Below are 15,684 nucleotides of genomic sequence, written 5' to 3' on the forward strand. Positions count from 1 at the left end.
GGTTTTGGGCTCTAAATTTCCAAATTTTCGGCTCAGCCACCCTTCCCCCGCGAGTAAATTGTACTTGAGATGGCTGACCGTACCACACTAAATTACCTTCCGACATTGCCCCTGCAGATTGACAGCAGTTACATGTACAGCACTGCAAGTGCATGCCCAAGACGTCACATTGCACTATAGTAATGCATGCACAAGACGTCACATTGCACTATAGTAATACATGCACAAGACGTCACATTGCACTATAGTAATGCATGCACAAGACGTCACATTGCACTATAGTAATACATGCACAAGACGTCACATTGCACTATAGTAATACATGCACAAGACGTCACATTGCACTATAGTAATACATGCACAAGACGTCACATTGCACTATAGTAATACATGCACAAGACGTCACATTGCACTATAGTAATAGTGCATGTCCGAAGACTACACTGACATGCCAAGGCAACAACTGTGAGAAAAAGACGTCTTCAACGAGAGTCAGAAAAACCCCCGGTGAAAAGGCACCTTGGGTTGCATGTTAAGAGCAAGAATCCGAATCTACCATAGCCCACAGCTACCATGGAGTTGATAACAAGCCCAAAACACAGGTAAGAACCTGCCCACACCAACATTCATACAGCATTCGTAAAGTCAAACACAGCTTCCATTGTTTGCAGGTCTAGTGGCGTGGCGTACAGATAACGTGCAATCCTTTACAAACTACCGTATGGACATTTCATGCACATCTGGGTGGAGGACGCCTTCAGTGATTTTACGACTGCTGTCATCAGCTACTGCTCACCTTTCGCAATTGGCTCTTCATGAATGTTGAGTCACAGCCATCAGTCATGCAGGCGAGCTGTGATTTTCCCTGGCCATACACGGCTTCCTTGACATAGGAACACAGACATCCCTCACAGAACAGATGACCCTGCACAAAAGCAGAACCCCACGAGAACGACAGCATCAGCACAATCATAAAATGCAACTGCGCTCCTGGCGGATACGCTAATGTCGTGTATAAAAGCACGACTCGAATAGAAGCGTGCCGTGACGCAGAAGAACAATTTGAATTTGAGCCAAGATGTTGCAAGTGGAAAGACCGCACAGACCAAGTACATGTACGGTGGTACACTGCTAAGTACACCGTGCAAGTACCGTAAAGTACCGCCAGAGCGCCGCCCCGTCTCGCGAGAGCGCCCCACCTTGAATTTACAGCCAAGGGAAGAAAATTGCATGGCAGAGTGCTACTAAGATTGTGCGGTGTGAGAACCATAGTGTACTAAGGTCACACTTGGCATGTTTTTATGTGGAGCTCGCACCTGCTCGAAGGTAAACTGGGTACGGATTGACTGCACAACGTGCAATGTGTGTACAAAGTCCGTGTCGTATGACCTACAGACAGGAAACCACCTCCACAAGACGACCATGGAAGGACGAGATGGTGGGGCGCTCTGGCGGTATTTTACGGTACAGTAAAACCTGGGTTTACCGGACCGGGGGGATCAAGCGGAATCCTGTCCCAACCCGACATATTTCCATGAATGGACGGGCTGCCATAGAAAACTCACCGCAACAAGCGGAATACTGTCGAACGCGGAGCGGATTTCGTGCACCAAGTCCAATTTTTACCTGCAACAAGTGATGAACTATCACTTTTTCTTTCACGTCCAAAGTCGCGGAAGTTCGTGCAAAGTTTCTCACCACGTGACCTAGAGCGAAAGTTTGGACATTTTCGCTTCACACAACGTTTGCCGTAATGAATTGGTTAGAACCAAAGATGACGTCATGCTGATCGATTTGACAAGCATACATGTTTGTGGGTCGTGCATGCCTCCCTCTATCAAAAGGAATCCCATTCCCATCTTATCAGGATTTAATAATTCAGCTGTGCCAGGGGCGTCTATAGCAAACCTACACAGATTCTTGCATCGCTGTGCCATACTTCCGGATTTCGAACCTAGTTCCCGTGTAACGGTGTGCTGCCAGGCACTTGACATCAAATGTCTCAGTCATGAATTGCAAACCTGGCAATTATTGCGTGATAAGCATGACCTGATTCCACCTTTGATGTAGAAGCAAACCTTGAATAGAAGCCAGGGTTTAAAGTCCAAACCCTGGGGTTTAAAGTCTAAACCTTGGGGTTTAAAGTCTAAACCCTGGGGTTTAAAGTCTAAACCCTGGGGTTTAAAGTCTAAACCCTGGGGTTTAAAGTCTAAACCCTGGCTTATACACGTACAGCCGTGAGCACCTGCTTTTACACGCAGCATTGCGCTACACTTACGCTACATGACTTTGCAGGATGTGTGATTTCAGTGCATCACAAAGCTGGAGATATCCAGGACTTGGCTACGCACGGTGATACTTGTACTACGCGCTGTGCTGCTCTATGAAATCCAATCGAGCGAGGAGTCAAAGCCCCGCCGAGCGCTGTACAGCCCTAGACCAGCGCACACTGGGATGTGAAGTGGTGCAGGGCTACGCTGACTTGACTCACGCCATCGCATTTCATTGAGCAGCAGCGCTGCACTGTACTTCAACAGTAAAGTACAACAGAATGAACGTATGACCGGCGATTGCACTGTGACTCACATCCGTGCACTGGACCATCTTTTCAATGGAGACGTCGCCATAACAGCAGCCACACTCCATCAGCTGCCCTTCATCCTACCAAGTGGCACACAACAGAACAACAATAGGACAGAGGTATTATAAAAAGCTTCTTCTGCCATCGACATTGCCTGCATGTTTGCGGTCACACACACAACTATTGTACAAGCTATATACTAGCAAATCCAGCTCTTGTTAGCAACCTACAGAAAGGGAGAAAGGTGGGGGTAGCTACACTTACCACTTCCGCGTCGGCACTGTCCGCTGTGGCTGCTGGTTGTGAGCTTTGTTTCTCCTGTCGCAAGTTTACATGCATGCATGTAGGCAGGCAGGCACAAGTGGAAGCATACGCACACGTGCAAACACACGTACACATATGAAGTACACACACACACACACACACACACACACGCACACACACACACACACACACACACGCGCGCGCCACACAATCATATGTACACACATGCAAACCACGCGGAGAGCAACAGCAGCAACCACCATCAGTGACCATTCAAAACTGAATCAGAAAGCGAAAAGGCATGGTTGTAGAGGAGTTGTGGAAAGAAGAGGAGAAAGCAAACACTCTCTTATGTATGTTACACCAAAGTGTTAATAGGTCCTAGGTTTGTGGATAGATGATGCATTCGGTTGGTATTGCTGAATTTGGCATGGCATACAACATGGGAACAGGGAAAGCAAGGAGGAAGAGGGAAAATGAGTTTAGCAGCAGCAGCACCTCACTGGACGCACTGGTTACTCCAACGCACACACACACACACACACACACACACAACACACACACAACACACACACAACACACACACAACACACACACACACACACACACACACGCGCACGCACGCACGCACACACACACACACACACACACACACACTTGTACTTGTTGCTCACTGCCAAAACTGGTCACATGAGTCTCCCCGGGAGAGGGGAGAGAGACTCAAAAGGAATCTTGGAAAGATGACTCGACTGGCTATTGAACCGCCCAACGGCCGACACCCCCTGAAATCCCCAAAACTCTGCATGGACTTGAAAATGATCCCACTTATGGGCTCACCACACCCAGGGCCGGCGCCACTGGTAAGGCCGGTATGACCATGGCTGTACCAACTTCCCAAAAAGTCGGTCCACGTGGAACGTCCAAAACCGGGGAGAAAAAGTTTCGATGTATGATTTTGTACAGGGAGTCACCCAGAGTGCAGGATTCGCCGTCTAAATTCCAATTTTTTCTGGGGGAGGACCCCCAGACAGTTAAGGTGGCCCGAAGCCTTCAAGGGGTCAAAAATCCAACTTTGTCCGATCAGCCTCATTGATGGCTCAAAACCACGCCATAGTTATAGTATTTACTCTCTGAAAATTGTAGGGGAATCGCGCGAGTGGTTCTGAAGATGTATCACTGTCATTGAACATATCCTCAAACTTCAATTTCAATATTTCAATAATTTCTACAAATTGAAATTGGATTCAATTTCTTTGGAAACGGTATAACTCTGAACAGGTTCAAGGTAATTCTTTCAAATTTGGTGGAGTTTCCGAGTTCTTTCATGGCCCAGCTGTCAGGTCTCGATCGCGATCAGATCTTGCTTTGATGACCCGAGATCATGTGATTCCTACGCAACGGCCAAATAATTGTCTAAAAATTTGAATATGCGTATTGTCTGAAAAATAGAGTTTGTTTACAGTCCATTTCAAAACTATAGACGCGTAGTGTTTTGCAAAATTCGATGGGATTTATTTAAATATGTTTAGTTTTTTCTCCAGATTCCGTCTCTGCATCGCTTCACAATTCTGGCTATATACTTTGTTTTCGCTACAATGGAAGTTTATTTTTAGGCCAGGTTTTCCGGTTTTACATGTAATTTCTGTTTTGAAGGGTTTGACCAGTTTGTTTCGGATTTTTGCTCCTGCTGAGACAGTGCTGCGCCCAGACCATCGCGGGTGCATTTTGTACGGGTCCTGGTAGCCTCGGCCTCGTGGTTTCGATCCGTGATTTCCAGTACAAGTGTGGGGCATTCGAATCCCATCACGCCTCCTGCCTTTTTTTCTCTTCTTTTCTGCATGTTTTGGATCTTGTTGGGTGAAATATAGTAGAGATGATAAGTATATTTTCTCTTTTTGATTTGATTTGAGCTTCCCTGTTCCCTTCGCCTGACAACGAGTGACAGTGGTTTCACTCACGCCAGTTGCAAGGTGAGTTCGACAACGAGGATTTCGGATACTCAAGCGTCAATCAAAATCCAGCTCTTGTTCGAAGAAACAATGAACACGACTAATCATATCTTTCTCGGCATCACTGAGATTCTTACGGGCCTTGGAAGCCATTACAGTCGGGCACTCAGAAAATGCAAACAAGAAGAAGATTCATTTGAGACTTTCATTTCTTTTGAGACTTTCCTCACACCTTTTCATTTGCGACTTTGCGTGTTTTGCATCTTTTGTATTTCCCGCGGCGACGAAGAAAAACCTGAAAAACACATCTGAAAACCAGAAAACACTCATGCAAAACTCACGGCTGTCGTGCGCTACAGTACGTACGGCTCGTACGTATGAGTTCACGCGTCTATAGTTTTGAAATGGACTGTAGTGTCGTGAGCGCTAGCGCGTAACCGCAAAGGCGATAGCATGCCAGCCAGTGCCAGGCTGGGGAGGAAACAGTTCAAGGGGCGTCCTGGACGCCCAAAGAAGCGCCGATTCCATCGCAAAACAGCCAGAGCCACCACCCCCAGCTGCAAGCGCAGCTCAGGATGTTGATGATTTGTTTTTGGCAGCAGAAGAAGACGAACGACAAGAAGACACCACCGGCTGTTACCAAGCATCAGCACCACTTCTGTCCAACTGGAACTGAGAGCTGGTGCAAGTGGCAGCAGGAGCAGTGTGGTCGGGAGAGATATACTCACCATGATGCTATACCAGATGTCATTTTCAAAGTGATCAAGCCTATCTAATTGAGCCTCACTGAGCGTAGTCTCCTGGAAAGGTGTTTACGTGGAGCCAGGCAGAACAGGAATGAAAGTTTGAACGGACTGGTGTGGCAGATGTGTCCCAAAACAGGCTTCTGCTCTGCCAAGGTGGTGGAGGCTGCAGTTGCACTTGCAGTTTGCACCTTCAATGATGGTTCATCCGCTCTCGGCCGGCTAATGACGGCAATGGGCTTGCCGGAGGGTGAATTAACTGCAGCAGCACTGGCCCAGCTTGATGAGGAAAGGCAGAAGGATGCAGAGAGAAAGAGATCCATTGGGGCAAAGCCAGCAGAAGGAAAGAGCGAAGAAGAGTACGAAAGGGTATACAGGAAGACACATTGGATGATGAAGGTGTCACATGCGAGGCAGGCGGATTCTAAAGTATGTACTCTATGTTGAGATTAGTGTTCCGGACACCGAAAAGTGCTTTTTCTTCCATTTTTTAGGTGAGAACGGAACTCCTAACCAAGCTACTGGTGTTGTGCTTGTTTGTAGACCCACAACGTATATATTTTTGGATTCTGTATTGCATTAGCTATGCATTGAATTAACTTTTGTTCTGGTTACTGGAAGTATATGCGCAGCGTCTAAGGTTTTCTAATGGGCGGTTTTAGAACGAATACGGGCACTTGTAACCATACCCTGAATACAAGCATCATTTTGATGTTCTTGTCAAACTCCTGTAATTCAATGCAATGCTATTGGTATATAGAACGTTGTAAATATCTCTTTTGCAGTCTCTTAGTTGTATACTTCTTTGAATCCTGGTTAAGAGTTGCTCATGCGTTAAATTTGCGCGAATTTTTCAAATAGATTTTTCTGGATCATTTATGATCTCTTTCTTTAGTTGAAGGGAACCCTCCATCTCTTTATAACTTTCACAGAAAATTTGAAGTGATTCTGCCAAGGTACAGAAGCGTTACGTTAATTTTAGTTCCGCATTATGCCGGAAGGCTTAAAGATGGCCCTTCGGCCGCACCGCTCCACGGAAGCTGCCTCCGGCCCTGCACACCTCAGTAAGTGGGTGAGGACAAGGTGCAGAAAAAGGTTTGACAGCACCAGGGTATCCGTCCTGGGATCCAACTGCAGTTACCCCTGCCCCCAGTGAAGGTAATACTTGCTACTAGTGTGGGTGGCTAAATCAGAGTGGATCTGAGATAAGCTACACTAGCACCATTGATTACACAAGAGTCAATCTAGCCAAAAGCAGTCCATGGTTAACAGGTATGTATACTTCAAATAGAAAGTAAATCAACCCTGGAACCAAAAAAGGTGGCAGGTACAACATTACACCTTCAAGCAGCCGAGCCCGTTGGCAACAGACCCAACACAATCAGGCATAAGTGTACCCACCAACCGAACTAGCTGGCACACACACACACACACACACACACACACACACACACACACACACACACACACACACACACACACACACACACACACACACACACACACACACACACACACACACACACACACACACACACGATCTCTGCAGGTCTGCTTCTTACCTCAAAATTAATTTTGAGATGCTTTTCATAGTAGTCTACTTCGGTTTTCAGCTCTTCCGGCAGGTTTTGTGGACGGGACACTTTCCGGTGGAACTTTAACAAAGCAAGCGGTTGTTGCGGCTTATTTTGCCCCGTAGTAGCGGCAGTCTGCTTTGCTGCTTCATTTTGTACATCACCGGCACGTGCGCAGTTGACAAGATCTGTTGCCATCTTGCTGACCCTATGAGCACTGATGAGCCGCCTACTGGGAAGTAACGTGCGAATGTATTTGACACAGTGGCGTTTGTAGTTGTCATACGCCTTGAGCGGAAGGCCGGGTGGTGGCGCGTCCAGCAGCTTATTGACTTGATCCTTGAGGGCCTGCTGTAACCGGGCATCCGTTTCCGCCTTCCAACCCTGCGCTGGCTGTGCTGGCACCTCAAGTGCCGACAGGGTGTTCTGGGCCGCTGAACACAAGCGAAAATCCACACACACACACACACAGCAGAAATTTGCGCTCAGGTTGCCCACAGCTAGAGTATTCGAGGAAGAATGCCTCCCGCAAATCAAGCCGAGTGAAGAATAGCAGCTGCAGTTCTTCAAAGAAGTGTGGTCCTTCGCTCCATTTGTTGGGGTTAGTGCATGTGTTGATTATGGGGTTAGTGCATGTGTTGATTATGGGGTTAGTGCATGTGTTGATTATGTGGTTAGTGCATGTGTTGATTATGGGGTTAGTGCATGTGTTGATTATGGGGTTAGTGCATGTGTTGATTATGGGGTTAGTGCATGTGTTGATTATGGGGTTAGTGCATGTGTTGATTATGGGGTTAGTGCATGTGTTGATTATGGGGTTAGTGCATGTGTTGATTATGGGGTTAGTGCATGTGTTGATTATGGGGTTAGTGCATGTGTTGATTATGGGGTTAGTGCATGTGTTGATTATGGGGTTAGTGCATGTGTTGATTATGGGGTTAGTGCATGTGTTGATTATGGGGTTAGTGCATGTGTTGATTATGGGGTTAGTGCATGTGTTGATTATGGGGTTAGTGCATGTGTTGATTATGGGGTTAGTGCATGTGTTGATTATGGGGTTAGTGCATGTGTTGATTATGGGGTTAGTGCATGTGTTGATTATGGGGTTAGTGCATGTGTTGATTATGGGGTTAGTGCATGTGTTGATTATGGGGTTAGTGCATGTGTTGATTATGGGGTTAGTGCATGTGTTGATTATGGGGTTAGTGCATGTGTTGATTATGGGGTTAGTGCATGTGTTGATTATGGGGTTAGTGCATGTGTTGATTATGGGGTTAGTGCATGTGTTGATTATGGGGTTAGTGCATGTGTTGATTATGGGGTTAGTGCATGTGTTGATTATGGGGTTAGTGCATGTGTTGATTATGGGGTTAGTGCATGTGTTGATTATGGGGTTAGTGCATGTGTTGATTATGGGGTTAGTGCATGTGTTGATTATGGGGTTAGTGCATGTGTTGATTATGGGGTTAGTGCATGTGTTGATTATGGGGTTAGTGCATGTGTTGATTATGGGGTTAGGGGCCGTCCGTAAATATCGATGTTTTTTTAGAGACGATATTGGTGCTTCTCTCCCTTGACCCCCCTCCCTCCCCCCAGAAGACGCACATGTACATCTAGATCATGGAATCAATATTAATTTTTTGGATGCTCATGAAGTGCCCAGGATGTTGTCATGTTGAGGGTCCGGTGTAGGCGTGAAAATCCCGCCGCACTCACGCAATAGCTGCATCGCCTGGGGGGAGCGAACCGGGTTGGCGCTGCAGTGCAGTGCTCACAGCCACCGTGTACTGGTGTAGCCAAAGCGGCTACGCTCGGGCTTGAATTTTTTCAAATCCTTGTTCAGACAGTGAAGACTGGAAGCTCTTGTGGAGTTCGTCCGTGTTTGTTCGCACTGCCTCTACGTCTTGAAAAAGGTCTCCTGCAGGCATCGTTCGGCCGATTTCCACAATCAATAGCTCATTCTTTTGCTCTTGAAATTCGCCATGGGCGTACAGCTTCCAATTTTTGATTTTGTTCTTGTGTCGCGAGTTTTAGCTCCGCGAACGGAAGCTGGTTTCACATTTATTGTATAGCCATTTAGACGTCCGCGTGCAGGGATCGGCGAAACTTCAGATATTTACATCGATATTTTTCTGATGCTCGAAAAGACGCACATGGCTCAAACCCCCTCCCCCCCAGACGCACCAATATCGTCTCTAAAAAAACATCGATATTTACGGACGGCCCCTTAGTGCATGTGTTGATTATGGGGTTAGTGCATGTGTTGATTATGGGGTTAGTGCATGTGTTGATTATGGGGTTAGTGCATGTGTTGATTATGGGGTTAGTGCATGTGTTGATTATGGGGTTAGTGCATGTGTTGATTATGGGGTTAGTGCATGTGTTGATTATGGGGTTAGTGCATGTGTTGATTATGGGGTTAGTGCATGTGTTGATTATGGGGTTAGTGCATGTGTTGATTATGGGGTTAGTGCATGTGTTGATTATGGGGTTAGTGCATGTGTTGATTATGGGGTTAGTGCATGTGTTGATTATGGGGTTAGTGCATGTGTTGATTATGGGGTTAGTGCATGTGTTGATTATGGGGTTAGTGCATGTGTTGATTATGGGGTTAGTGCATGTGTTGATTATGTGGTTAGTGCATGTGTTGATTATGGGGTTAGTGCATGTGTTGATTATGGGGTTAGTGCATGTGTTGATTATGGGGTTAGTGCATGTGTTGATTATGGGGTTAGTGCATGTGTTGATTATGGGGTTAGTGCATGTGTTGATTATGGGGTTAGTGCATGTGTTGATTATGGGGTTGATGTGAGTACACAATGGGATACTAGTATGCCATAAATAGTAGAATTTATATATTATACCACTACTCAATCTGCAGACAGCATGCTGTTTCGTTCTTTGTGAACGTATCAGCGCAGCACAGAGGAAATGATTATACCACTACTCAATCTGCGGACAGAACTGTTTCGTCCTTTGTGGACTCATAGGCGCAGCACAGAGAAAGTGAGGCTGAGCCTGATAGCAATGAAAAATAAATTTTCCAAAGCCAGACTAAACCAGGCTCGAACGTACCTTGCCAGAGTGCTCAAACTGACAAGTCAGTGAGCTCTGCATATATTACAGGGGCGTCGGAAGGAGTTTAACATTGGTGCGGCCAAAGTGCGGGAGGGGGGGGGGGGGGGGTCCGGGGAGGGTGCTCCCCGGGAATATTTTTGAAAATTGGGCCTAAAAAGCCATTATTTTAACGCTACAGAATAATAAAAAGAATATGCATGCTGATGATAACGTCGATGTAAAACATGGTACCTGTACAAGAGTCAACAAGCCACCAACAAGGTTGAAATGTTTAACCCTTTACCACCCGTGCGTACTTGAATCGATCTCTAGAGATCGATGGACATGCATACACTAAAACATTCGTAACTCGATCGATTCTTGTCGGAATTTAAAGAACTAAGTATCTAGGAAAAAGCGGAAGAGCCCAGCTTTCCATTGCACCAATCGGTAAAGAGCTGCGATGTCGCATTCCAAAGATATTTCGCTCGACATTTCAGCTACGGCAAAAGTCGAATTTCTTTCCGAGTGACTGACCTTGAGCGGGGATTTTCCCCTCTCCTGACATGCTGAGTCACTTTGGAATGCTTTGAGCGCGTGGGCAGCATGAAAAGAAATTCAAGCAAAAAATTTGGAATGTTTACGAGGAAGGAGCGAGAAATGGCTGGCGAGGAGAGAATTTCCTCGTATATCCTGCGATGGGGTGTATTTGAAGCTCCCTGGCGCTGGATATGTGATCTCGGTAGTGTCCTGTTTGAGCTCAATGTACGCAGCTCGTGGAAAGCTTTCCAGAATGCCCAAGATTGTGAAAATTGGTTGATTGGAACCGAAGATATTCTCAGAATAAGATGAGAATTATTGCATTTGGGACTGCTGGGGAAATTTGGCCGGATGGTAAAGGGTTAAAAAATAAAAAAAACTTCGAAAATTATTGGTACGGCTTTGGCCGCACATGCCGCACCGGTTCCGACGCCCCTGTATTATACCACTACACTGTCTTTAATCAAGAAGTACAAGAAACAAATAATATTATGTAGATGAAAAATCACTAAAATTAATGAAGAAACAAATAATATTATGTAGATGAAAAATCACTAAAATTAATGTTGGAACTCAGAAGTATGTTATACCGTTGTAAGCATCATACGGCGCTGAATGACACAACAACAACAACAACAACAACAACAACAACAACAACAACAACAACAACAACAACAACAACAACAACAACAACAACAACAACAACAACAACAACAACAACAACAACAACAACAACAACAACAACAACAACAACAACAACAACAACAACAACAACAACAACAACAACAGTATGTGCACAGTGCTTCTTTTCACAAGTATTCCACACACACACACACACACACACACACACACACACACACACACACACACACACACACACACACACACACACACACACACACACACACACACACACACACACACACACACACACACACACACACACACACACACACACACACACACACACACACACACACACACACACACACACACACACACACACACACACACACACACACACACACACACACACACACACACACACACACACACACACACACACACACACACACACACACACACACACACACACACACACACACACACACACACACACACACACACACACACACACACACACACACACACACACACACACACACACACACACACACACACACACACACACACACACACACACACACACACACACACACACACACACACACACACACACACACACACACACACACACACACACACACACACACACACACACACACACACACACACACACACACACACACACACACACACACACACACACACACACACACACACACACACACACACACACACACACACACACACACCTTGACCTTTGACCTTTGACGCCCATCGCCGGAGGCGATGATAGCAATGCTATGGCAGAAGCCATAGCAACTTGTGCTGGGATTGCACCATTCAACAGCTTGCAAGGCTGAAGAATTGACCGTCACTATTCAGCCTGGTCTACACCATACAGCTATTTGAAGTGACTTTTTCTGGCCAGTGAATCCCTATTTTTGGTCTTTTTCTTTTTTCTTTTTTTTTTCTTTTTCTTTTTTTTTCCCACACACACATCACACTACATACTCCGGCATGCACTGGCTGTTGGTAACCAACCAGGAGAATGAAAGAAAAGTCAGGAAGAGTCTGAGAAAGAGAAGAAAGACGTGTGTGACCATAATCGTCGGGAATCGAACCCGCAACCTATCGATTGGAAATCGCTGCACATACCACTGCACCATATGGGACACACACACACACACACACACACACACACACACACACACACACACACACACACACACACACACACACACACACACACACACACACACACACACACACACACACACACACACACACACACACACACACACACACACACACACACACACACACACACACACACACACACACACACACACACACACACACACACACACACACACACACACACACACACACACACACACACACACACACATCCCCCCCCCCACACACACACACATACACACATACACGATGACTGTAATGAAAAGCTACACAAGTTGAGAGGAGTGCAGTCACTGACTGACCTTGAAGTTTCGTTCCTTCGACGAGTTGCTGTTCGAAGCCAACTACGATATTGTCGCGTAGACATTTCTCAATGTGCTGCCGTGCTGGAGAGTAATGGTGACCGTACTGCTTCAAGACGGTTTTAATGTCGGCAGCAGCAACCTGTGTGTGTGTGTGTGTGTGTGTGTGTGTGTGTGTGTGTGTGTGTGTGTGTGTATGTGTGTGTGTGTGTGTCACATAAGGCAGCTCAATACACAACAACCAATGCCATGATGCCGCAGAATACACAACAACCAATGCCATGATGCCGCAGAATACACAACCAATGCCATGGTGCCGCAGAATACACAACCAATGCCATGATGCCACAGAATAGAGTTCAATACACAACAACCAATGCCATGATGCCACGACGATAACCATAACCAATGCCATGATGCCACGACGATACAGCTGCATGCAACTCCGAAATTTCTTTGCCGAGGCGTGTACACGATTCACACGTCAGCAGGAACTCAACAAAATTGCCATGGTGACCAAACAACAAAGGCGCAACTGCATACTAGTGAGGTTCTGCTCAACGTGAGAGGTGGAGAAATCACGTACAGAAAAGTGTCTGGGTGAGAGTGGACGGTTTCATGTTTTTTGGGGTCGAGACTTCTACGTGGAGATAAGTTCTCTACGCTGCGGCACACACAAAGAAAATGCGTACGGATCTTGTGCGTATTGTTCAAATTACCGAGAAAGCTGCCAGATTCGGAACGGGAAATCCCCAGTGTACATTCCACGTGATTTCATTGCATGAACGTAGGGAAGAACAGGTTCCTTATACGTTACGGGAACGCGATCAGTGCTCCCGGTATTCGTCGCATCACGTTTCCCTAACGCAGAGCAGAACATCACTACGAGAGAGAGAGAGAGAGAGAGAGAGAGAGAGAGAGAGAGAGAGAGAGAGAGAGAGAGAGAGAGAGAGCTAGAGAGAGAGCTAGAGAGAGAGCTAGAGAGAGAGAGAGAGAGAGCTAGAGAGAGAGAGCTAGAGAGCTAGAGAGAGAGAGAGAGAGAGAGAGAGAGAGAGAGAGAGAGAGAGAGAGAGAGAGAGAGAGAGAGAGAGAGAGAGAGAGAGAGAGAGAGAGAGAGAGAGAGAGAGAGAGAGAGAGAGAGCTAGAGAGAGAGCTAGAGAGAGAGCTAGAGAGAGAGCTAGAGAGAGAGCTAGAGAGAGAGCTAGAGAGAGAGCTAGAGAGAGAGCTAGAGAGAGAGAGCTAGAGAGAGAGCTAGAGAGAGAGCTAGAGAGAGAGAGAGAGAGAGAGAGAGAGAGAGAGAGAGAGAGAGAGAGAGAGAGAGAGAGAGAGAGAGAGAGAGAGAGAGAGAGAGAGAGAGAGAGAGAGAGAGAGAGAGAGAGAGAGAGAGAGAGAGAGAGAGAGCTAGAGAGAGAGAGAGAGGGGGGGGGGGCATGGGAAATAGAAGGGCAGATAGTTGAAAGACAAGCGGGAAAGAGAATACCATTACAAGTTGCCTTACTTGTGGGAAATCAGAGAGCAACAAGCGATTAGCACCACTACACATGTGCATATCCAGTCGTCTGTCATCTTTCAAGTAGTCAATAGCAGCACTCTAGAAACATTGGAAAACAATTCTAGTCAGTACTCCACTTCCACAGTAATTACTAATTAGTGATGTAATGAACAGCTACTTCCACAAATGAATCATTTGTTGAATACCAATTCAATGAACAAACGCATACTTGACTGCTCCTACACACCAGAGATGGTCTTTGACCAATCAATTCATGCCCCTGGAAAGCTGTCCCAATCCTCCAACAGGACATAATTCCCCTCTGGCGTTGCTGAGACACTGCCCCCCCCCCCCCCCGCGTTGGGTTGTAGAGTATTCATTGCATCCACAAACCACTGTTAGTATACCTACACTCATTCACGCACAGTTGCTACGTCCACATCTATGACAGCAAGCCTGGTGTTCAGAGGAGAGCGTTTCACAGCATTCCAGAACAGCTGATGGAGACTTACCGATGCAGCCACCGCCTTCTTTTTCTTCGTGGACGGATTACAAGGAAAACCAGAATGTTCTAACAGGTAGTTGCACACTCTACAAGAAGAAGGCACATTAGCAGCAACAGCAGCAGAAGCAGCGGCGGTGGCAGCAGCAGAAACGTCAAAGGAAGATATGATCTACACCAGTGAATGCAAGCACCAATGCTCTTGAGTTTCGGCGGTGTGCGCGATTGAGTTTCGGCGGTGTGCGCCAGCTTTGCATTTCGGGTCGTATTTCATCTGCGCAATTGGAGTTGTCAGTCACTCCGGATGACACAGTGGAACCTGTCTTGATGACTGGATTTTCACTTCACTACATGTATTCGCATCCTCAGATCGGCAGCCTATGATTACCGGTAGTGGGGCAGCTACAGCAAAAAGTGGAGAAGAGGTGTTGCAAGCGCCATGCTGTCATCACAGAGTGCACTTCTCTACATCCTAGTGGAGTGTGCTACATAGAGTGCACTTCTCTACATCATCCTAGTGGGGTAGTACCAAGGCAGAGTGTACTTTTCTACATCATCCTAGTGGGGTAATACCAAGGCAAGAGTGCACTTCTCTACATCATCCTAGTGGGGTAATACCAAGGCAAGAGTGCACTTCTCTACATCATCCTAGTGGGGTAGTACTAAGGCAAGAGTGCACTTTTCTACATCATCCTAGTGGGGTAGTACCAAGGCAGAGTGCACTTCTCTACATCATCCTCAGGGGCGTAGGCAGGGGGTGGGGGGGGGGGGGTGCTTTGGGTGCCAAAGCACCCCCCTCAAAAATTTCGATCTTGGTTCACAGCTACACTGTAGCTGGTTCGAGAGAGACTATAGC

At 46.5% G+C, this 15,684-nt stretch overlaps 1 protein-coding gene across 3 annotated transcripts in view; it reads right to left on the minus strand.

Annotated features, from left to right (window-relative positions):
• The window catches only part of LOC135805920 (uncharacterized), a 47,926-nt gene that overhangs the window by 16,888 nt on the left and 15,354 nt on the right, over nucleotides 1-15,684 (minus strand). For all 3 annotated transcript variants that reach the window (XM_065320041.1, XM_065320042.1, XM_065320040.1), the window contains exons 7-13: nucleotides 14,839-14,917; nucleotides 14,333-14,425; nucleotides 12,835-12,976; nucleotides 7,100-7,545; nucleotides 2,846-2,899; nucleotides 2,587-2,661; nucleotides 797-925 (exon numbers count right to left, since the gene is read on the minus strand). In XM_065320041.1, coding sequence (XP_065176113.1) covers nucleotides 797-925; nucleotides 2,587-2,661; nucleotides 2,846-2,899; nucleotides 7,100-7,545; nucleotides 12,835-12,976; nucleotides 14,333-14,425; nucleotides 14,839-14,917 — 1,018 coding nt within the window. The remainder of the gene's footprint in view (nucleotides 1-796; nucleotides 926-2,586; nucleotides 2,662-2,845; nucleotides 2,900-7,099; nucleotides 7,546-12,834; nucleotides 12,977-14,332; nucleotides 14,426-14,838; nucleotides 14,918-15,684) is intronic.

The sequence above is a fragment of the Sycon ciliatum genome, chromosome 1 (genome assembly GCF_964019385.1).
Source record: "Sycon ciliatum chromosome 1, ocSycCili1.1, whole genome shotgun sequence".
In the NCBI taxonomy this organism is placed as follows: domain Eukaryota; kingdom Metazoa; phylum Porifera; class Calcarea; order Leucosolenida; family Sycettidae; genus Sycon; species Sycon ciliatum.